The sequence below is a fragment of the Neovison vison genome, chromosome 2, assembly GCF_020171115.1.
Source record: "Neovison vison isolate M4711 chromosome 2, ASM_NN_V1, whole genome shotgun sequence".
NCBI classification, from domain to species: domain Eukaryota; kingdom Metazoa; phylum Chordata; class Mammalia; order Carnivora; family Mustelidae; genus Neogale; species Neogale vison.
The window spans coordinates 232,571,596-232,596,005 of record NC_058092.1 but is presented as its reverse complement, the minus strand read 5'-3'; the positions used below and the strand labels follow the sequence as shown (position 1 = coordinate 232,596,005).

The 24,410-nt window shown below is 50.9% G+C and overlaps 1 protein-coding gene across 1 annotated transcript in view; it reads left to right on the top strand.

Moving 5' to 3' along the window:
• Nucleotides 1–12,874: 12,874 nt before the first annotated feature.
• The window catches only part of CPXM2 (carboxypeptidase X, M14 family member 2), a 123,525-nt gene continuing 111,989 nt past the window's right edge, over nucleotides 12,875–24,410 (top strand). The window contains exons 1-2 of the mRNA XM_044240690.1: nucleotides 12,875–13,181; nucleotides 23,299–23,397. Coding sequence (XP_044096625.1) covers nucleotides 12,875–13,181; nucleotides 23,299–23,397 — 406 coding nt within the window. The remainder of the gene's footprint in view (nucleotides 13,182–23,298; nucleotides 23,398–24,410) is intronic.

The window sequence follows — 24,410 nt, the reverse complement described above, 5'->3', positions numbered from 1 at the left end:
CAGCCCCGTGTGGTGAGGGATTTCTGGGTCATCGGCATCCTCTGTCCTGGACCAAAAGCTTCAGGGGAGCAATCACGGTGCCTCAGAAGGTCAGGGACTGCCGGAGGAGGAGCCTCTGGGGCCACTTGCCAACCCCTTAGTTTGCAGATGGGGCGACCAAGGCTCTGAAAGACCAAGACACAGAGAGTGGCGTCCCTAGAACCAAAGTGACTCGGGTCCGGTGCCCTCCCTCTAGACTGCTGTCTCTGGGACTGTGGCTTCAGCCTCCAGGTCATACCATCTGGAAAGCGGGAGCCACGTGGCTGCAAAGCCCCGCTGCCAGGCTGCTGTGTCCTGCATCATTTTGTCTTGTTCCCTCTTTGAGGTCGTTGGAAGACTGTGTCACTGCACGTTCCGTTAGAAGTAGCCTCGCCGAGGGCAGCACAGGGCATCTGAATGCAAGCTCCTCAGAGGAAAGCTGCAAAGCCCTGCTCCATCCTGGTCTCAGGGTCACTCCCCTGCACATCTGCCACCTGCCTGGCCATGAGCACGGGCGCTGGACGTGCTCTCAGGGACTCTGGTTTCCCAGGGTCAGCAGGGTGGTGTCTCCCCAAGGAAGGAGGAACTGGGCTGTGCTTGGTGCCCTAGTGGGGGCGAGCTGGGGAAATGGGAGAGGGGTGACAGAACAGGAAGCAAGGATGGGGCAGGTGGTGGAGGAGGGGCAGCCCTGTTGGGGGGTGCAGGGGAGCCTGATGTATGGATGCAGAAGAAACAATCAGTTTGACCAGAGAAGGGCTTCATGAATAAAAGGTAGGGGTGAATGTGGAAACACAGGTTAAGGCCAGAGTCAGGGAAATTCTGTGCCAACCTTCATGGACCCCTGACCCCACACCAGAAATTGAGCTTGGTGTGGTCACGCCTCAGCAAAGAAGACGTATGAAGTTAACAGTGGGGATGGTGATCATTTAACTGAATCCTTCCCAGGCTCTGTTCTCAGCACCTCACACACATTAACTGCTTCACCAACCCCCACCCGTCTGTGAGGTACGGACTCTGATTGTCCCCATTTTCCAGACGGGGACACTGAGGTACAGAGCACTGAGGGACCTGCTCCAGGACACAGCTGGTGAGTGACTGAGCCAGGATCTGAACTCGGGCGTTGCCCTGGGCTCGCTCCCTCAGCTACTGAACCCGCTGGTCTCTTGGCTCCTTAAGCATCGGGGCGATGGGGAAGAATGTCCAGGTGTGGCGGGTGCCGTGAAGAAAACGCACAGGATGCAGAGCTGGGAAATGAGGGGAGAAGGGTGAGTCCTCGCTGAAGTTGAACTTTCCAGAAAGGGATCTTTAGGAAGGGACATCTAAACTGAGCCCCGAAAGGGGCGCCTGGCTGCCTATGTCAGCAGAGTGTGTGACTCCTGATCTCGGGGCCGCGAGTTCCAGGCCCATGTCCGGTGTGGAGGTGACTTAAGAAAACGAAGCCAACAGAAAGCCGAGTCCTGAAGGATGAAAGGGACAGCACTTATTTCAAAAGTACTATCCGGGGGAAGGCTTCGTTTGAAAAAGACATACTGCATATTGATTTTAATGGTGGTTGCTATTCTTACTTCATCTCATCAGCCTTTTGTTTATTTACTTATTTAAATTTATTTATTTATTTGACAGACAGAGAACACAAGTAGGCAGAGGGACAGGCAGAGAGAGAGAGAGGAGGAAGCAGGCTCCCCGCCGAGCAGAGAGCCGGATGGGGAGCTCGATCCCAGGACCCTGGGATCATGACCCGAGCCGAAGGCAGAGGCTTTAACCCACTGAGTCACCCAGGCGCCCCCAGTCTTTTATTTATATATATATTTGTCTCCAAAGCGGGAGCTAAGCAGTCTGCTAGCTGGAGCGGAGTAAACTCAGGAAGCCCGACGGGGCCGCCGCAGGTCCTGACCAGGCTGACCCACGTGGGAGGCCGAGGACTTCCCAGAAGGGCTCCTAGTTTTGTCAGGCTGTAGTTATGCCGTGTTTAATTTGGATCTCTGGGGTGTTTAAAAAATTAATTGGTTTGGCTCCAGCATTCCTCCTTTGAGAACAAGACCGTTGTAGAATTTAAGTGGCGATGCCAACTGGGGAGTGTTCTCTGCACCTTGGGAGGAGGTTCCTCTCCCCAGCTGGGGTGGGTAGGGATGCCGCCCCTGGAGAAGGAAGACTGGGCCCTGGGCTCAGGGGAGGAGCGGGGTCTTCCTCCTCACGTGCACCCCTCCCTGGGGTGGGGGGAGGGGACTTGAGGACTGGGCTGTGCTGCGGGTGGTGGGGTGGGATGGGATAGGAGGGTGTCCCAGATCTTCCGGCCGCTGCAGGGGCCCCTTGGATGAGGTGGATGTGGACTCTGAAAGTCGTTTCAATGCAAGACCCTTTGTTGAGCACCTACTGTGAGTCAGCCACTGGGATAGACCCTGGAGGGGACACACAGAAAAATCAGGCACTGGACCCTGCCCCCAAGTTCTTTTCGTGCAGCCAGCATTTACTCAGCGCCTTCTGCATGCAGGAGAGATGCCAACTGCATTCTAGTGTTTTCTCCCTTGGAGGGGATCCCTAGGTAGTGAGGAAATCAGTGTTGTGCCTACGTGCAATGTCCTGAGGGCTGTGGGGACCTTGTGCAGGACGCTATGGGAGCCCGGTGGGGCAGGGAAGGGGGTGGGTAGGAAGAGAGGACCTACCCCTGCAGGGAGGAGGGCTTCCCCAGGAGTGAGACCTCCGAGGCTGAGCAGCAGTTTGTCAGAAAAGGAAGGGCCAGGGAGAGGCCAGGGAGTGGAACAGCGTGCACAAGAGAGGGGTGATGGAGAGAGGCTGATGGGCGTGATGTGGAGGTCTCTTTCCTCCATTAGGCAGTAACAAGCAGGAGCCTTGCTCCAAAAGGGCAAGAAAACAGCAAGAAACAGCCGCATACCGTGTGCCCAGCTTTATGCTAAGTGGCCGTGTGCATCATATTACTAACATCTCGCCACCGTTCTCTGCTAAGGCAGCACAGTTTCTCCCACTTCACAGATGCACAGACTGAGGCAAGGCTGGTGTGGTCCATCCCTGCCCCGGGCTGACAGCTAGTGAAAGGCTGGGTCTGGATGAGAGGTCCTCCTGCTCATGTCGGTCTGACTCAGGGGCCTGACCTGTCTCTGCTCTGGGTGGCGCCGGCCCAGATGGACCACTCCTGGTTCGGAAACTAGGGTTTCCAAACTAGGGTTGCAAACGGTTTATGTATTAAAATAGACAGAGTAAACACTTCGGTGTTTTACATGCTTCACTACCCCCTCCCCGATGAAGAATGGAAACAAGAACAAGCCTACTTTCTCTTCCGTCCATTGAGCTGTGGAAGCTCAGGTTTAAAAAAAGATTTAAAAATTTGATCCAGATCCTTCCAGTGGCTGCCAACTTTGGTTGGAAACACAGAGCTAGGATTTTCGGCCTTGAAAGTTAACCTTCTTAGAAATAGAAATGGATTCTTAGTATAAACTTTATAACTGAATGTGACAACTTAGCTTCCTCAGCACATGGAAGGAGAAAGGGGGGGTGAGAGGGAAGAAGTGTTTGCTATTCCCAAGAGCTCCCCATCTTTTATGCCTGAGCCCCTCCGAAGCTGCATTTCATTGTGTGATTTATGACTTGGAGGGAGCCGGCAGCGAAGCCCAGGTGTGAAGGAAAGATGCCAGCTCTTCTAAAAAATGTGCTTCCTTATTGTGCCCCTAAGGGGAGATGTCATTAAGCTGAATTTTGAAAACCACTACGCCTCTCTTTTTGGTTTATGCTCAGTGTTATGATCTTAATCGGATAATTGTAGCTTGAGAGCAAGGATCTATTTTCCTCCCTGTATGGGGGTATTTATATAAGTTAGTCCCCAGATGGCAAAAGGGCATATTACAAATGATTTTCATATACGGCATTTGCTTACCTGTGCTGACAGCGCTTGCTCCCTAGAGGGAATGGGAAAGGTAAGGAAGAATAAAAAGGTCATTCTACGTTACCAAATAATTAATTAAATTTGGGCTGACTCTAGAAGGTAGTGCCATAAAATTGATTGGTTTATTTAATTCAGTGGAAGGAAACGAAGAACAAAAATCAGCTCAGTCTTCTGTTTTCCGATGGCGATGTAGAAATTGCCAGGTGTGCATCCTGGGTTAATCTGCTGTCCTCTATGGGTACAAGCATTTTAGCAGGAAAAAAACTGCTTCTCAGCTCCATTTTTCTTTTCCGTTGGGTTCATCCTTTTCCCTTAAGCAAATAACGGGCATTCAAGGCTGGTGACCATGTGTACATTTGGAATGCATCAGGGCACATAAGTCTAGTCTGCCTGTCAGGTGGGTGTCCCCTGTCTCTGTGCCCCCTCAGTGCTTGAGGGTTCCTGTGACCACGCCCCCCCGTCACCAACACTTGACATGACCCAGCTTTCTCATTTCTATCCATCTGATGGTTGCCATCATTTAAATTTAGAATTTCCCCAATTACTAAGGACTATGCATTTCTTCATATATCATTAGCCTTTTGAGTTTTCTCTTCTGTCAGTAGCCTGTTCGTATTCTTGGGTGTTTTTTTTACGAGGGCTTCTCTTTTTTCCTTCCTTACGTATCATGGATGTGATTTTTGGGTCCGATCGAGACGTTGGGGCATCACCTTCCAAAGTGTTAGCTTCCTGCGCCTTCTGTCCAGTGTGTCCTTTGCAGAATAAAAATTGTGTTTCTTAATAGAAGCAAGTTCACCAATTATTCCTGTTCTTATTTTTTTCCTGGTGGTTTGTACTTTTGAGGTTTTCTATAAGAAGTTTGTCCCATCTCTAGGGCCAAAGGTATTTCCATTATCTTTATGATTTCACTTTTTATATTTAGTTGATTTCATGCATTCGGTTCTCACCTCTGTGAGCGGTATTAGAGCAAGAGCCATGCTTAGTTTTCTGCCACAGAGAACTGGATCTCCCAAGGCCATATGGTGAGGAGTCTACCTGGATTCATAATGTTCTCATGCTCCGCGTTGTTCTCGATGTACTACACATAACTCTGTCCCTGAGCTCTCTCTTTCGCTACATGAGTCTGTGGCTTGTTTTGTGCTCATAACATGCATTCTATTCCTTTTTTCTCTTTTCCTTTTTTTCACCTGTGACTTTGTAAGGTGTTCTAATACCTAGTCGAGTAAATGTAGGCTCTTTTAGCTATTTTAAGACTTCTTTCTTCCACATATATTTTAAAATAAGCTTGTTGAATTTCTCAAAAAATCCAAGTGGATTTTTCTTGCATATAACTTATTTATAATTATTTTATTTCTAGATTAATATGTGTGTGTAGTGGTGTGTGGGGGAGAATTGAATCTTTGTAGATGCCAAGTTGGCCATGAAAGAGTATGGAGTATCTTGCCATTTGCTCAGGACATTCTCCATGTACTTTACTAGATTTCAAGACTGTTTCCTTGCAGAGTTCCTGTATTCTTGGATGGACAAATTCCAAAAGAGTTCCAGCCATAATTAGCTAATATTGTGAATTTATCTTATCTTGTATTATGTTTTCTGGTTTGTTACTGTTGGTGTAGAGAAATGTTACTGATTTTTTAAAAAAATTATCTTTTATCAACTTATCTTGTAAAACTATGTTTTTTTTTTTTTGTCTGATGATTCTAATGGTCTTTCCTGGAGAAATGATCAGATTATTAATCTCTAATAATAAAGAATTTTTTTCTCTTTACTTCTTAAATTTACATACTTTCTGTCCTTTTCTTTCCCTGTAGCATTGCCTACAGCTTCTAGGACTGTAGGAAGCAATTACAATGGTGGTGGACATCTGGCCTTGAATCCAGTCTTAAAGAGAATACATTAAGTTGACTCCATTACTTATCATGCTTGCTGTGGATTTTTGATGTATAACCTTTATCAAGATAAGAAGGTTCCCTTTCATTTGTAGTTTGTTAAGGGTTTCTCCCTGAAATAGGTGTTGAATTTTAAGAAATGCTTTTCTGATCCAAATAATTCATTGACAAGTCATCGATTCACATAACTATATAATTTTTGTCTTTTAGTCTGTTGATTTGATAAATTACATAATTTTTTTTCCTGTTGAACTATCCTTGCATTCCTACAACAAGACAGTCTTCCTTATACCATATATAAAAATAAACTACTAGATTTAGTTAGCTCATATTTGACTTCGGATCTTTTACATCTCTGTTCATCAATAAATGATCCCATTATAGTCTTATGTTGCCATTCTCTGGTTTTAGAATCAAGATCACATTAGCCACATAAAACGATCTAAGCCTTCCCTTTTATGTTTCTCAGAATAAAGCTTTTGTAAGATGAGAATTTGGGCTTTTTTAAAAATTTGGTAAATTCATTTGTAAAGCCATTGGAACTACTTTATAAAGACTAGTTGACTCCTATTTTAACTTTGGGTTCTCTCTTGTTTGGGTTTTCTCTTGTGTCAACTTTGGCATTTTTTATTTTTGTCTAGGAATTTATTAAATTTTTTAATCTTTTAGGTTCACACTGCTTTCTTATTATAGTTTCAGTTTCTATGCTATCAAACTCAGGGATGTGGGGAGATGTGGGGATGTTCTCCTGCAGAAACTGTGGTGAGACTCCTGGTTTTGGGTTTGGTTGCCTGAGAATGGGCTAGAGGTATGGGTTGACTTTTCTGTCCCTGGGGCCTCCATGAGTCTGTAGACCAAATGCATTTGGCATTGGTGTTTTAGACAGCCCTGCACACCCTGACAGGGGGGAGAGAGACAGGGCCTTCCAAGCCCTTTCTTCTGATTTTGGGACAAAGTGTGGCAGCCCAATGAGCATGGTGGTAGTTCGCTGTGGGATGGGGCAGCATCTTCCTAGGATTAGTTTCTTGGCCTTTTGCATTGAGTTTCTCTTCATGCGAATGAAAAGATTGTGTTCCTTCTCTTCACGCATTAAGTGACCACAGGAGCAGCTCCAGAATTTCTGAATTTGAGAAACTTAGATCTTAAGCCATCCCATTGGAAGGAAGGGCTAGAAATTTCCCCAGACCCCCTCATGACCACCACTGGGGCTACACCCTTGCTCTGCACTTAGTCTGAGTGCATCGTGGACCATGGGATGGGCCAGAATTCTCTTTGCCCTGAGATGGTGAAGAGCATGGGTGGAAACCAAGGTTTTGGAGACGGACGGCTGGAGCTTTAATTCCTGATTCAATCACATGTTAAGTGGGTGACTATGAGCAAGTGATTGAACTGTTTCCATTTCCTTCTGCTACAGGATGGGGGAGAATACTGAGGCACCAGAGACTAGAGATATCAGGCTTAAACCTGCAGGAAGTCATTACTGCTATGAATATTAATATAGGGATCCCCCCCTACAATGGAGTCAGGAGCTGGCAGGAGGAGTGCTCACACCCACCACTTGTCCTCAACCGCAAATCCAAAAGGAAGAGACACTTTGCCAAGTGGTTACTACTTTGTTACCCAGCAGAAGAAAGTTTTTCCTTCTTCCTTGGCAACAGCCCAGCCAATGAGAGTTGGCCACAAATCAGCCAATGAAAGGCCACCATACTTCAAAACTCCAATGGACTTTTCATTTCTTTTTTTTTTTAATTTTTTAGAAGATTTTATTTATTTATTTGATAGACAGAGATCACAAGTAGGCAGAGACAGAAAGAGAGAGAGGGGGAGGCAGGCTCCCTGCTGAGCAGAGAGCCCGATGTGGGGCTCGAACCTAGGACCCTGGGATCATGACCTGAGCTGAAGGCAGAGGCTTTAACCCACTGAGCCACCCAGGTGCTCCTGGACTTTTCATTTCTAACAGTTCTTCCAACATTCCCTTTCCTCTCTAAAAGAGCATTCTTCTCCTTTGCTCTCTGGACTTGACTGTGCTTTTGCTATAGCTAATTCAACATTGCAATTCTCTGCTACTCCTGAATAAACTGATGTTTTGCTGCCAGTACCTTTCATTGACCATACCCAGTTAGAAACCAGAGGTCAGGGATACTCAGCCTGTCAAAGTCAAGCTCCAGGATGCAGAGGGCTGAGAGGGATGGGGATTGGATGGAGTACAAACAGACAAAAACCAGCATAAAGCTTAGATCAGTCATATCTTCAAGTTCTCTTGCACACAGTAGGTGACCAGGAAATGCTGACTTTCCAGGGCTGGTGAGCAGCCTCTGGCTGTTCTGAGTCCGGTGTCTCCCCAGGTGTCCGTGAGCAGGGTTTCTTAACAGTTTCACTACCGAGTCCTATGTTTACAAATGGAATCTTTTAAGCCAGAGCCAGTTTCCCCAGGTCAAAATGAAAATGAAGGGATCTGGGTGGCAGGGGGACCCATGAGCTAAGAATAAGGCTTTATCAGCAGATGCCAAATCTACAGAGCATAGGAGTAAGAACAAACATGTTGAAAATTAAATACGAAATGGGTAATTATGTAGTAATGAGACTGAGGACATTACAAAGGGCGCTGTCATTTAAACCACCACATCTCAACACAGTAATGAACGGGAAAAACCCTCCAGCTTCGTAATTATAATCATAGTTGCCATAACAACTTAGTATCTCTCTCTGTGAGCATCTATCTCAAGACTATATTTTTAGCAACAACTGTGCCTGAGCATGTATTTTTCTTTATATAGCAGCTAATTTTTCAAATTACTGATCTTGAAAAAACAAAAACCCCCCCACAATTCCATCTTCATTCTCTCTGAGTGTAAAAGTCTCGGGGATAATTAGGGAAATGAGCAGGTGTGAAGAGTCCGTTATGAAAAATGCTATAAAAGTATTGATGTCTTGACAACATTTGTTTCAACAGAATGTTCTCTGGACCTGTACACTCTATTGTTCCTTGTCAAGCAGCTTAACATAAATCTTTGCCGTGCGACTCATAAATATTGGAAAAATTATTAGCTCTGTAAGGTGTTTGAGGATTATTTGACAAGTACAGATTTATGTTGTGTAACAGAGATTGGCTTAATGGAATCCTGAGTCTCAGGAAAGAATGAAGGAGTAAATAAACACGGGCTTACCTTCCTTAACAGAAATGTCCATAACAGATTCTCAACTGAAGCAAACAATGGGTTGACTTTAAAGGACACCATTTTAAAAACTCAGAAAAACCAGGAGGGATTCTGAACTGCCATTTTGGTTTTTAAGTTGTCTGCAGCGCTAGACCCTGCTGGAAGGTTTGGTTTTATAGCATGGCAAACATCCAGTAAAAGTTAGCACTTAACCAAGCCCCACTTACACTCTTGGGAGATGCCAACAGCTTTTTGTTAGGATCCTAGACTTAAGCTAAGTAAGCAAATTATTAGGTTGAGAACAAAAAGATCTCACTTCAAAAAGAAGCACTCTTCGACAATGCTACAAAAAACGCTTAGCCAAGATGAGGCATGCAGCAAGAATTTATTGAGAAGTTTCTGTCTTTCTTGAACTTTCTTGTTTCTGTGGAGGATGTAAAATTAGCAGGTTAGAATAATTGCTGTTTTATAAAGAGATAATAAGCACCGTGTAAGGGGAAATGAAGAGGATGCCTTATTGTTTGGGGCCATGGGTGAACCAGGAGGGCCAAGTGTGGGTGAGTAGGTGAACCTGAATCCTATGTGGCAGGATTGCGTGGGATTGGTAAGCTCTCTGGTCCTCAGTAGGACAGCAGCAGCATAAGTGAGTGTCTTAGGGAGCTTCTCCATAGCTTCTCCTTTGGGGTAGACAGCAAGTCAGAGAGGCCAGAGGCAAGGGGGCCTGCTGTGCGTGTGTTCCAACGATCTGGCTGGCAGCTCTGAACAATGGGAAAGTTGGAGGGACGGAGGAAGAGGTGAGTTCAAGAACATGGTGGCGAGAAGCACTAGGAGTTCCTGAGCTGTCAGATGCAGTAGAAAGTAGAGCATAAATGGGGTAAAGTCCTATTCTGGGGATGCTGAAGGGTGAGCAAAGTCTCTGGGCCAGATGATGGCCAGGTTGAGAAGCAGGGCGGGGCTGGGGGATGAAGGGTGGGAGTAAGCTTGGCCATCCTGTCTTTCTACACTTCCCGAACGCTGCCTGTGCCCAGCCCATTTCCAGGTGAGCAGCCCCAGAAGGAGAGAGTCGGGGGGAGATAAAAGCAGCTCCAGGAACCCAGCAGGAGGCTGCTAATGTGTCGGGAGAATTGGCAGTCGATGCAATCAATTCTTGTTCTCTTTGTTCTGCTTGCTTTAATTATGTGTCTCTCTGTGGAAAACAAACAAGCCAGCCATCCCAGGGAGAGCAGTGATTAGCGGGATCTGTTTCCTGATTTTAGGGACATGTCGAGGCTCACGTTCGAGCAGGGGCTTTCTCTGAACAATACCCAAACACCGCAGAGTAGGTGTGTGTTATTTTATTTGGATAAGAGGTGCCAGGAGAGTAAAATGTTTTTAGAACTTATGTGTTTGGGGTTACCAAGATTCATACTGCCTGACTTCAATTATTGGATAAAGGTTAGTCTTGGCTGTAGTTTGCTGTGTGTCCCCCGGGTGAGTCCCGGCTTCAGTTTCCTCTGTAAAATGGGAGAGAGAAGGTCAGTCTCAGATTTTAACTGTATCAGAATGATTGGAGGAGATTCCTGGACACGCCCATGTTCAAGTCCACCTCTCAGAAGATTGGGGCGGGGCCTGGGCCCCTGCAAGGTTAGCCGGCTCTGGGGTCTCCGATGGAGGTGGTGCGCGGTGCCGCCCTGTCTGGAGGGGCTCGAGGCCCCTTCTGGAGGATTCGAGATGATCCCCTTGGTTATGCTTCATAGAGCTAGCTGTAACTTCTGAGGGCCTCACCTGCTCAGGCTTTGCCACTGAAGCCCTGTTTTGTTGTTGGGAGGGCGTGGCTTCAGATAAAAGAGTCCCATGTGGGTGAGCCCTGGGGATATATCATGGGCGAAGGTGGGCAAGGATCCACAGGGGGTCCTGAACCGGGCCCAGACCAGGCCTACGTGGAGAGTAGAGAGAGGGGGAAAGGGCCATTCTGCTCTGTCATTTTGGAGATCTCTGCTGGTTCTGGATTCCAGAATTTTCTGCAGGGGTGGAGGCTGTTGATAGGTCCAAGGCTTCCTGGCCCTTGGAAACAGGGCAGGGCCCTGCCTCAATCTGTAGCCTCCTATCCTCACTCTGGCCATTCTCTTTGGTCCGCAGCCTGGAACCCCAGATCTACACTAAAGGATGGCCTGGTTAAATGGCCTGTGTGAAGACAATGAGAGAAGACGAGGTGGCAAATGGAGAGGCGGGTGGTAGATGATGGCAGCTGGCCCCGCCCAAGCCCAGCCCACTGTGTGGGCTCAAAAGTGAGACTCCAGGGAAATGGGGAGGCTGGCCCGGATGCCCTGACTCAGCTCAGTGGTATCTTGGGAAGGTGATAGCCCGAACTAGGGTCGAGGCTCAGACTGTCCCTAGGGAAGGCAGAATGGCCCTCAAAGGCCTCCCCAGCCAATTGCTAGCTAGGTTATACGGCAAAATGGATTGTACAGATGTGACTGAAGTTCCCTTAACGGGATTATCCTGGATGATCTGGGTGGGCCCGATTTATCACTGGAGCCCTTCCTCCAACCCGAGGAGGCAAGATGTGGCAGAAGGGGAGGTCAGAGAGGTTTGAAACCGTGGGGCGGGGTGGGGAACAACGCTCAGCATGCCAGCACTGGCTCTGAGGTGTCAGGCCCACGCACAAGGACCAGGGAGAAGCGGCTAGAACTCCTCATGGAAAGCATAAGAAGGAATACAGACAGGCAGGCGGAGTGGAGAGTGGGGTGCTGACCGCTGGCAAGTTCTCAGGACCTGGCTGCTCCCAGCTGGTAGAAGGGAACTGGGCCAGCACCCAGTGGGAGCCTGGAAGCAGGTTCTGTCCCGGAGGCTCCCCTGGGAAACGCAGTCTGCTGATTTTAGCCCAGTGACATGGCACACTTCTAACCCGCATTGCTATGAAGATAATACAGAGCGGTTGTTTTAAACCACTAAGTGTGCCGGACTTCGTTATAGCAGCAAGAGGAAACCAATGCAGGCTTCGTTTCCCCCAATCCCAGCCTGAAGGACCGAAACAAAGTGGTCCAGGAGAGAAGGTGCTTTCTCAGAAGTGGCTGAGCTCCCGCCCGTTCAACTAGAAAACCCTCCCGTGGGAGTCTGCGCTTTGGATGTAACCCAAGACCTTGGTGACTCTGAGTTCAGCAGCCCTAGGATAACTGCGGCTTCTCTCTCTTGTACAACAGACTCCCCCTCTCAGGGGCTGGGGCCCTCCAGGGTCACCAGAGCCCCGCCCTCACGGAAACTTTACTCCTTGGAGTCCTGCGGATCCCGGGCTCAGGAATTCCTTGTTCACAGTTCCTGAAATGGGATCACGGTCAAGTTGAGCGAAAGGTTTGCATGGTCAGTGGAGAACCGTGTCTGGTAGGGAACCAGGTGCGGAGCCAGGGTCGGAGCTGCGGTCGGGAGAGCTGGAGGCTAGGATTCTGCCCTTAACTGGCTTTAGGACAAGGGCAACTCCTTTCTCCTGGTGGGTCGCGCTTCTCCAACCTGGGAACCGGCTCGAGTTTCCTCCTGGATAGAAATTCCTTTGAGACTCTGCGGAAGCAAGCGCCTAGCCGGGCAGCTCACCGGCCGGCGTCGGGGCAGCGGAACCTGACGAGGCTTGGGGACCTTTGATAGGATGAAGGGGTCTCTGACACCTGCCTCCGGGGCCGGCTTCGGCGGGGTCAGCGCGGGGAGGGAGGGCAGACGGAAGGGCGGGGCCGGCCCCCTGCGCCCGCCCCCGGCCCGGCCCAGCCCAGCCCGGCCCAGCCCCGCCGGCCGGTCACACCCGCTGCCGGCCCGCTGCCTCCCGTGCCCCGTGCGCCTCGCTGCCATCCCGGCGCCCCTGCCCCGCGCCGCCGCCCGCGCCCGCCGCCCACCCGGCGCTCCCGGCGCCCGTGACCCTTCTTGGGGCGCGGGGCGAAGCGGGCATGGCCCGCCGGGGGGCCGCCGCGCTGGCACTGGCCCTCGCGCTGCTGGCGGTGGTCCTGGCCGGGGTGGGCGCCCAGGGAGCAGCCCTCCAGGTCCGGGACTACTACGTGCAGGAGACCTGGAGCCGGGAGCCCTACTACGCGCGCCGGGAGCCGAAACCCGAGCCCTTCTCGCCACCGCTGCCCGCGGGGACCCGGGACCGGGAGCGGGAGCTGCGCCCGCCTGAGCCCAGGCCGCCCAAGAAGGCGACCAAGCTCAAGAAAGCTCCCAAGAGGGACAAGTTGGCCCCGGAGACGCCTCCACCAGGTAAGTAACTTTGTGCGCGGGGCGGCCCGAGGGGGCGCCCGTGACTGCGCGCCTCCCCCAGCTGCTGCCCGCTTGCCGGTGGGGACAGCTGGCTTCCAGGCCCGTGTGTGTCGGCGCTGCCAGAGCCCGCGCACCCACCCCTCGCGTCCCTCCCCCCACCCCCCCCCACCCCGACTAAGTCGCGCATCCCTCGGGCTGCTTGGAGCTTCCCGGACCGACCCCGGACGGCATCCCCCGCAGGTGGAGGTGGAGCTGTGCGGTAGGGAAGCTGCCCGCGGAGCTGGTGGCCCAGGTCTGAAGTGGGCTGGACAGAGGCTCTTTCCGCCGGACGCCCCTTCAGGTCTTACTACAGGGCGTTTTCTTGGGAGTGAATTTACAGTGTGGCCGAGTGAAGGGCCGGCTGGCTTTGGCACAACCGCCTTCTGGGGGAAAGCCCAGCAGTGGCCCTTTACCCAGCCAGCACCCCCTCTCAGCTCCCTCCCTCCCGCGTTCTGTGGGTCCCCGGAATCTCTGCCCAGTTGGGGCAGGATGGCAGAGCCTCTGCTGGGGACGTTCCTGTGCCAGATGGAGGGAAAGCCCAGGGGCGCCTGGCAGCCGGCGGCGCCCGCCTTCCATCCATCCGCACACCCTTCTCCCAACCGCGCGTCTCTGCCAGCCCTGTCTTGGCAAATGACTTCCATTCCGTTTCACTCCTTGTGAAGGGGGAACTTTTTCTCTTAATTGTTTCAGATGTTCTTTGCTCAAATCGCAGGAGGCCCTGGTCCTAGTATTTCAGGGCTGGGGAGTGAGCAGGATTGTAGCCAAATTCTCTGGCCTTGTAATGGCCTTCCTTGAAAGGAGATACATTGCTGGTGGCACCATTGCGTGGCTCCTGGCATGGGAGGAATTGCTTTTGTTTGGTTAAACTCTTCAGAAAGTCAGCAGGAGGCAGCGGGAGAGGGGAGGAGGTGGGGACACAGATCTCTTGAACGTGTGGACCCATCTCAGCAGCCCCTCTGCACGTGTGTGTGTGTGTGGGGGGGTGTCCTGCCAGGCCCCAGTGTGTGAGCGACTCTGCCAACGGGCAGGCACTTCTACGAGTTGTGTAACCCCGAACAGAACCGTCCAGAATTTCCAGTATCTTCTGGGGGAATTATGGGAATCAAGATGTGTAAAACCACAGTGGCTGAATAGCAGGAGGGAAGAGACAGTCACATTTGTGGAACATCTGTTGGGACTCTGCAAGGAGCTTTATGTACAGTTGTCTGGGCTGATTCTTCCAGTGGTGCGGAGGCCTGGGTGTTTTTATTTTACAGATGAGGGACGGTAGGCGCTGACAGTTGAAGTAACTTGGTGTCCCTTGCTGGCTTGGAAGATTGGAAAGCCCTTCTGTGCCTATGTTTAACTCAAGGCCTTCCTTGCTTGGTAGTTTGAATCAGATTTTTGTGTGTTTTGGGGTTTTAGTGTCTGCTGCGTGATTAGTGCAGCGCTGGTCGGGGTGTGGGGGAGACACGTACCCGGGGTTCTGGTGCTTGCTCGGGGGAGGGCAGGGCCAGTGTGGAAGGAGCCCAGGCTGAGTCCGAAGATCACATGTCATACCCAGGTCTGGGGGCTCCGCACTCAGCTTCCTGGGACTTGGTGTGTTCGTCGGCAAAGGACGAAGGCCTGCGCCTGTCACCTCTCTTTACATGGTCACTTGCTTTAGAAGCTTTTCCACAAAAGCTTCTAGTGTGTCAGCTTGTCCACCTCTGAGCCCTTCATTCGTTCGGCAGGTGGTTACCAAGAACCTGTTCCATGCCAGGTGCTGGGTGAGGTCCTGGGGGTCTGGCACACAGGCCATCCCCTGCCCCTATAGCCCACACAGAAGTTGGGGGGCTTTGGAAAAGGGATCCCCATTGGGCTGAGGGCCGCATCGCTCATTCCCAAATTGGAAAAGGTCCTTGGAAGTTCCAGACACTCAGCTTTGAGGCTTCCTGGGAGAGCTGCCGCCCCAGGCCCGCCACTCTTTTTAATGACTTGCGTGGGTTTTTAAGAGCCCACCAACGAAGACAAGCAAAGTGGGACATTTATTCCCACTCAAACTCCTGTCCTCTTTTTTTCCCCCCATGTTTTGGGGTGTTTAGCCAATGGAACCTTCTACCCTAGACTCTTAAGTGGAGGAGACTGGATTAACAATGACTTGATCAGGGGACTCTGTGGTGGTTGTGTTCAGGGATACCATGCTGAGAAGATCCATCGCGGCATCAGACTGTCTCCCACGTGCCATCAGGTCGTGGGGAGGCATAAATGGAGGAAGGAACCTTGTACGGCAGCCTGGGGTGTGTAGCGTGGGCTTCCGGAACTGTCTTCGCGGGGTGGGTGTGCATGTGATGTGCATCAGACTCTGTAGGACTAACCTGGGAGTGAGGGCTTGGATTTAAAGATGGATAAGAAGGTAAATGTGTCTATTACTACTTCAAAATCAGTCACGTGCTTTGTCGCCATAGGCGGTAACATCTTTTTTGAATAGCTCTTGTCTTGCATAAGGCAGGCTCTGGAAGGAGTGTTGACTTAATCCCAGAGGAAGGTCTGCTTAAGGAAACTAGGACACTGGGGACTTGATCTTGGTGTGAATTTGGCCCTGACCTGTGGCTCTTCTTTAATGCCAACACATTAAATATGTGCAGCGGATGGCTCATGTTGACATTCTCCTGGAGGTGGCTTAGGCAGCTGGGTCCTTGGGTTAGTTGAGACCATTGCATTTTTCCATGAAGGTCCAACAGATTCCTGGAGAAGTAGAGCTCTGATATGCTCAACAGAGTGGGAGCTTTAAAGAAGTTGCTAATGCTTTGATTTTGAAATAATTATAAAGTCACAGGCAATTGCAGACATAGTACAGTGAGGTCCTGTGTACCCCAGTGATGATGCTTTCTGGAAACATAGGATAGGATTTCTGTACCTTGGCAGTATGGGCATTTTGTGCCAATTGTGTATGCTGTGGGGGTGGCATGGAGGGGCTGTCCTGTGCACTGTAGGATGTTTGGCAGCTTCCCTGGTCTCAACCCCCTGGCCTCCAGTAGCAATCTCCTCTTAGTTGGGACAACTGAAAATGTCTCTAGATATTGGCAGGTGTCCCTAGTGGGCTGAGGATTGATGCTCTATGCAGTCTCAAAACAGGAAGTTGACACTGGTACAACACTATGAACTAGATTACATACTAAACATTTTAGCAGTTTTTATGTGCACGTGTGTGTGTGTGTTCTCTGTGGTTTTATCACATGTATAGGTTCCTGGAACCACTCTTAGCATCGGGATACAGACTTGATGACCTCTTATTTATTTATTTAAATTAGAAAGAGAGGGAGAGAGCCCTAGAGAGAGAATAAGCACGGTTGGGGGGCAGAGGGAGAGAGAGAAGCAGGCTCCTCGCTGGGCAGAGAGCCCAATGTGGGGCTCGATCCCAGGACCCTGGGAACATGACCTGAACCAAAGACAGATGCTTAACCGACTGAGCCACCCAGGCACCTCTGAGGACCTCTTGTATTGAGGCTGAGTGGGACTCACTCTTGGACAATTTCTGAGGTCCTCACTGTGAACATCAGTTAATCCCAGGATTTCAGAACTTGAAGGAAACCACGCGGTCATTGCACGCAAGTTCTTGTTCACTGCAGGGTTCCAACACTGGACTGCACAGTCTCAGCTCACACACTTCCACCGATGGGCTCTTCCTACCACGTTCATTGGATGAGCAGTACTGATTGCTAGAGTGTTCTTCCTTGTTAGAGACCTGACTACCTGCTTTTTTCTAATCCCCTTTATTTGGCTATTGCCGGCCAAATTCAGTAGTTTCTAGGTCTTTGCAGCTGGAATACTTTGGGAGCCAGAGACGGAGTCCCAGGTCCCCGCTTTCCATTAGCCCAGCGTGGGGAACAGGTTGGGGAGCACATTTGTGGCATGTGGGTGGATGTGGGGTGTACTTACCTTTGTATGTTATCTCCAAATTGATGGGCTTGGTTTGTGGCCATGTTCTTGGTAGAAAGTAAAATGGAACGGAGAGGTGAACCATAATTAATGTAAATCATTTGTCTTTTCCCCCCAAGGGGTAGTAAGAAGCAAACAGTCCGGTGACCGACACTCTGAGTAGGTGATCTGAAGATTTTTTTCTTCCTCCTATTGCTTTTGGGTTCCTGCTTGTTCGTTTGTTTGTTGCTTTCTTCCAGGACGGGCAAGAATGCACCACGTTTTGGGTATGGGCACGCCCACGTCACACCCGCAGGCCTGGTCCACAGTCCCGAGCCCGTGGAATTTGCAGAGTGGGCGGCGAGCTGTGTTTGTTTGGATGTCTGTGCCCAGAAGCAGCGAGTTTGCGTTTTGTACTGTGTTGTGCCCCAGCCGCTGGGTGAAATAACCCAAGACTTGTTATTGGAGCATATATGGTTGTAAACAAAGCCCTTTCTGTTGGGAGCTGTCGGCCAGTTGTGGGAAGGGGCCTCGCTTTCGAGTTTTGGCCAGTCACTCTTCAGAATGTCTTGCTGCGGGTGGCCTTTGGAGGGAAGCGTCTTCTCTTGGCCCAGCCTGAGCGTGAAGATCTGGGGAATGTGCTTGTCAGGACTTCGCTGTGTATTTTACAGGCGGTCCCGGCGCCATCAGCACATGTGAACAAACAGCAAGAACTCTTTACATCGGGATATTATATTCTCGCTTGAAGAGTTAAATCCAAAGTGTTTGTCCAGATAAACTCCCTACAGAGTCCTGGGGGAAAGGACATTTAATTTTAAAAAGATTGTTTGAGGGGTCCTTGCAGGGCTTAGTAGGTGAAGCATCTGCTTTTTGGTTCAGGTCATGATCCTGGGGTCCTGGTATGGAGCCCCAGCATCGGGCTTTCTGCTCAGCAGGGAGTCTGCTTCTCCTTCTGCCTCTTTCCTGGCTCATGCTCACCTTGTCTCTTTCTCTTTCAAATAAATAAATAAAATCTAAAAAAAAAAAAAAAGGTTGCTTGATGTGCATCGGCAAGCAGCTTTCTAAGACACCACCTCTCTTTCCAAGATGCTTTCCAAAGTCAACTATTCATGCTGGCAGTCCCTGGTCTGTGCCCGTAGTTCCAGAAGCCAGCATCTGTGCGCGGGCCTGAAGACACTCCCTTCAGCTGGGCTGGATGCCGTGATTCTTAAAACCAGCCATCATGTTCTCCAGTGGCCTCAGGTGACCATGCCAGATCTCATGGCAGAGGGGGCCCTCAGTGCCAGGACAAGGGCAGCTGGGGCCCCAGAGTCGGGAGTGTGGGGATGAGGCTATCCCCAGTGGGGCCAGGAAGCCTGAGCACTTGGGCTTGGCATCTCCAGCCGTGGCTCGGCCCGCTGTGGCCTTTCGAGGTCCCCCACCATAGCTGCCACTCTGGGATCATGGAACCCATGAAATTAGGGTATCTTTGGATGGCCCGGGGGAAGGGCTAATGTCCATAACCAGCTGGCATCCAGTTGGCTACGCGTCCAGGCATCATAGAACGGTCGGAGGGGCACAAAACAACTCCAGAGTGTTAACTTAAGACTGCAGCATCCCAGATTTTTATGGAATGCTTGAACATGCAAACCACGTGTGGTTATTTGGCAGTTTGTTCAGGATTCAGAGAGAGCGGAGACTAGAATCTGGCCCTGCCCCTCATGGGCATGGGTGACTTCTCCAGGCCTCGGCTTCCTCGCCGTGACATGGGAGGGATGAAAAAGCCATGCTCCCAGAGATGTGACGGGTCAGCTTCCAGTCTCCTGTGCTCAGAGACATGGTTTGGGGGCACCTTCCACTGTCTTCCCCAGAGACCCCAGCTGGGCCAAGTCCTCGTGGGTCCTGGTCTGCACGTGGCTTGCGTTATTGGAGTTTCCTTCTCCGGGTCTTTTTTCTTCCATTTCTTTACTTGAACTTCACGAAAACCCTTCCCAGATACACACCGGCACCCAAGGCTGCACCTCGGGCTCTTTCCAGATGGAGGCCAGACTGAGACAGGCCAGTGCCCACGGCGCCCTGCCCAGACCCCTGCGTGTCCGCACTTGCTGCCCTTCCTGTGCTGGTTCCAGAAAAGCAAAGGGCTTCTCATTTGGTTGCAAGTCAGGAAGTTCTCTGCTGGTACATCAGAGGTTGGGAGTGGCGGGCCCTCCCTGGGCCCTTGAGGGAGACCCAAGTTGCACCAAAGGCTGGCCCAGAGGAGCAGAGGATGGCCAGCTAGTTTCCCGGGGAAGACACAGCTGAGCAGGGAGGGGAAAGCTTTAGACTGACTGGCTGACTGATTGATTTTGGCCTGGCCCTGGTAAAAAACTACTTACAATACTGCACTCGGGCCCCTATCTCCACCCCAGACCTTCACGGTCACCGATGAACTGAGGCAAATGTCTCCTTCAACCAGGTCCTTCGACCTGCCTTTCAGGATCTACCCGCTCCCTTGATTCCTGCTTCCGCCAGTCCCTTGACTTTCTCAGAACCAGATGAGGCACAGCCTGTTCCCTCCTGGCGTCATGGCCTTGGCCTGCGCACAGCCACACGGAGCATGCATTTCTAACCCCTGCTGCTGAGGCTTTCCCGTCACCTGCGCCGTCCCACTGGCCGTCTCTCGAAAGGGTTCTCTGCGGATGTGCCTGTGTCGTGGGGCTTTAGAAAGCCCTGACTGCTATCTGGCCTGAGACACCGCATTTCTGGGCAGCCCCTGAGAACCTGCCCTGTGTTCAGGCAAGGCCGTCCTTCTCTTGCAGGTTCCTTAGCAAGAGGCAGGAGAGGAGCCTCGGGCCCTGGACGGACTCCTGCACAAGAGAGAGTGCAGACGCCGTGGGGCTGGAATTTCCTGGGGAAAATGCAAATATGCAGCAAAGAATTTTTTCGGTTCCTGTGGGGGGGAGGGGATTTGCTACTGTAAGCTCCTTGTATAGAGAGGGGAGAAATAGTTTCCTATCAACCCAGAAGCATGATGTTTACCACCATGGACCAGAATAGAACATGTGGCCCGCATCGGCACTTTGCTGGCTACTTTTAAGGAATTCAGTTTTGTCACGCAGCCCAGATGGTGTTGTTGATCTCCTTCTCGGCAGGCTTCTTCCACTGGACTGTCTTCTCTCATCTCTGCCGACCGTCTGCGGCCTTTCTTGCGGTGAGAGAGGATGGGTCTGGGGAGGGCCTCGCCCTGAAGTCCGCTTCCGCTCTGTCCCCATCTGTAAAGGCACGTTCATTGCACGCTTCCTGCCATCAGTGGCAAGTTGCTGAGGTCCAGTATTGTAATCCCGGTGAGGAGGCCGCCTTGCAGGCTGGGAATCAGGCTCCACGTGTGAGCTGTTTCTGTAGCCGCTGGGATGGCGCTCTGTGATGCGCGGGGGCTCGATGGCGAGTCCCCGACGGAAGGACAGACAGTGGCTTCTGTGTGGTGGTTGCTGCACGCTCGACACAGCCCCGAGTGTTTGATGGATATTGTTTCCCCCACAAAGTGCCCACGGAAGCAGGTACTTGTCTTGTTGATGAGGGAACGTGGCTCCTCGAGAGGAGAGGTGACCTGGGTCTTTCGAGGAGAGGTCCTGGTCCGTGCAGTGGCAGAGTCCAGCGGCGGTGGGCGGGGACTGGATCTGACGGCCCTCCATGAGCTGGAAGTGCGCCCCCTAGAGGAGGTGGCAGGGCCTCTACCTGTGGTCTCTACCCCTTTGCCACCACCTTGGGGCTTCTGTTCCCCACATGTCAGACCCCTCTGGGGAGTCAGACTCTCAGAGTTTTAACATCTGCCTTGTGTCCAGAGCTGCATGGGGACGTGTGTCAAGGGCGTGGATCTGGCCCACGGTGGCGGTGGGGGAGGGGTGCAGTGAGGCTGAGGGTGTTACCAGGCCATGGTCCGTGGTCTTTGACTCTCGCTCCCGTGTTGGGATAGAGGCTCCAGAGAGGTTTCCCTGGGAGACAGAAGGCTTGCAGCCAATGGCTGACTTCTGCGGAGGGTTGGGATGGAACATTCTTTTCCAGAACTTTGGCTTTTTCCTCACATATTTTGTAAATCTTCATTCCCCCTTTAACATCTTATCTTTCTGCCAAATCAGGCTCCACATTCTTAAAAGTGATGGCACCAGTTTTTCTGAGCAATGCAGATCTTTACAGACCTGTAGTCAGGCCCCTTCAGAAGGGGCCATCTTTGGAGGTCACCGGCCATGACATTCTGACCCACAGAAACGGAACAGGTGCTGAGATGACATCAGGCTGATGTCAGATGCTCCTGGGTCCTCTGGGTCTTCCTTTGGCCTTTCTGAGCATTTTGGTGTTTTGACTTTCTGGACCTGAGGGGAACACGTACATGAAAAATGAATGATACTCCCAGCAGGCATCGCCCCAGAAGATGATGGAGAGAGTAGTACTCTTGGCTGAACCCAGTGTGGCCTTTGGATCATTTGAAGATTAAAGGTTTTCTTGATAAGTATCTTTTTTTGGGGGGGGGAGGAAGACCGTAGAACAGTCTGAAATGATTCATTAATTGGCACTCAGTCCACTAAATGTTTTTTGTATTTCAGCTTGCTTTTTAAAGTCCAAACGAAGTATCCTTCCCCTGTCCCTTTTCTAATTTTTGTCTGTTTGTCATTCAGTAACTCATTAGTATGTCCATTCACTCATTCATCATGGCTTATTCTGCACCAAACTCTAGAGACAGAGCAGGAAGCAAAACTAGACATAGTCCCTGCCCTCTCTAATAGACCAGCATATGTTACATGCTCGTGATGCTGCACAGCACAGGTGTGTGGACTGACAGTAGGGGCTGCCCGTGCCCCGCCCAGGCCCTCTTCCTGCAGGTACACCCATCTCCCAGCTGTGGGGTTCTTGACTGCGATGGCTCATAGCTGATGCCTTCTCTGGAACATTGCTCCTGGAAGCCTGGTTCTCACACCCCAGTTGGTCCATCTGTAGCTAGAGGCTAACCAACAAAAAAAGGTGGCTTCTTTTCCCAAGGTGGGAACAATGATGTGTGTAGTTCCCGCTGCAGAGCTCCCTACGGGACCAGACTGAGCCAGTCTCTGGCTAAGCGGGAGGACAGCCTTACTTAGCTCCTTCCTCTGCCCTATCCTGCTTCTCCCTCTGCTTCCCTTTAGAGCCCTCCCCCAGTATATCATGTGCATCTGAACCCCTGCATCAAGCTCTGCTTAGAGGCAACTTGACCTAAGATGGGTGTTATCAGAGCCCACCAAAGGAGGCATTGATTTAGGTGGGGAGTTCAGGAGAGCCAAAAGAGGAGATGCCAGAGCTGATATTTGCAAGATTAGTGGGAGTTAATGAGACAGAGATGAATGGAAGGGTGCTCCAGGAGGAGGGAACAGCAAATGAGCTGAAAGTGGCAAAGAGGCTGGTGTTTCAGGAGTAGAGAGAGGGAGCTCAGTGTGAGAAGAAGCTGAAGGGGCCAGAGGCATGAGCAGGTAGCCTTCCTAGGCCCTGGTAAGGATCTCTGCAGTTGGTTAGGAGTGCCACCCCCGACTCCCACCCCCAGGTACCCAGCCAGGGCCCTTGGAGAGAATTGGAAGGAGGAGCCCAGCATGGTGGGAAATGCTAACTCTGGGGTCAGGAGTCCAGAGTTCCCGCTCTGTTTTATCAGTTAGGTGTGCTGTTGCTCTCTGGGCCCCAGAGTGGGTGAAAGTACTACCACGATATTTTTGCATTCTTAGAATAGTGTTGACTGACAAGTGTTCATTGTCTTTATTAAGAGTATTTCTTTCTTTCTTTCAATTTAATTTACTTTTATTTAATTTCAGTTAATTAACATATCATGTATTATGGGTTTCAGAGGTAGAGTTCAGTAATTCAGTAATTAGTTGCATATAACACCCAATGCTCATTACATCGTGTGCCCTCCTTAGTACCCATCACCCAGCTACCCCATCCCCCATCCCCCACACACCTCCCTTTCCTTGACCCTCAGTTTGTGTCCTATGGTTAAGAGTCTTTTAGGTTTGTCTCCCCATCTGAAGGAGAGTTCATTTCCCCGGGTGTTCACAATAATACGCTTCCTCTCCTGTAATCTCCAGCAAGCACCTCAGAGTCCAGAGTGCCATCCCTGGGGACAGGGGATGCAGAGGGGGCAGATGCTGCTTTGCAGAAGATGGTTGAGCTCTCCCCATGTGATGTATGTGGAAGTAAAGGCATTTCTCTCTCTCCTTCTTTTTAGGTAAAAATAGCAACAGAAAAGGCGTGAGAACCAAGAGCTTTGAGAAGGCTGCCAATGATGATCACAGCGTTCCCGTGGCCCGTGACGATGTCAGAGAGAGTGAGTGAGGCTCTGTAGAGAAGCTTATGCTGGTTCCATCACCCACCCAGGGAGGGCGGTGGCCCCTGGAGCAGCTGGCAGCCGCAGATCTTCCCTGGGGGTGCCTGGGGTGGCTGGTGGCCTCTCTGGCCTCTCCTTTTGCCATTACCATTTGGGGGTGCAGACGTTTCCAGCTGCCCTGTCCTCTGCAGCCACAATCATCCACATCTTTTCCCCATTGGCTCAAATGAAGTCATTTCTGAATCTCCCGGAGCCCTCCCGGAGTTGCCTTCCTGGACCCTTCCACTTCCCCTACTCCAACCCCCAAACAATCTCATTTCCTTTCTTGTGGGGCCTCAGAGCTGCCCATGTGTATTGCATGTACATTTCTTATCTTCTAACCAGACCCCGGGGCCTCTGGAGTCAGAGTAAGTTTTTCATTTACAAGCCCCATGATGCTGGTCTTGGGGTCTTAGTCTTTTAATTATTTACTTTAGGATGGTCGAAGTCATTACTCCTAGACTCCTGGGCCAACTCTGGCCCATTTGCAATAGCTCTTACTAGACTGACTACTAGCATTATGATTATTGTCTGTGACGCTCTGGTATCCAGGATCACAAGTCTGCAAACACTGATAGTGTTTGTAAAATGCTTCTGCTCTCTGTAGCTTCAGGCCAGGCAAGGGGGCTCACCTTTGGTATCGACCCATGCCTCTCTGTGTGTGGTGGGCATTCCTGGTGTCATCATCAACATTGTGCATCTTTTATGGATAAGGAGGACGAGACTTGGTAGTTTGTGCCCTTTGCCTGTGGTTATGCAGCCTCTAAGTGGCGAAACGGGGATTTGAACCCAAGATTTTCTAGTTCTAGGCTTTCGGCTCAGGAGGACAGGGCTTAAATAAACACAGCATTTCACAAATTTGCATTTCTGGAGGCAGGGTCCGTCGTCAGCTGCTGTGTGAGCCCGTGCACTATGTCACAGCCTCCACTGTCCTAAAGGGAATGCTCTGTTCCCTTAGGCAGTGGTTGGGGTCT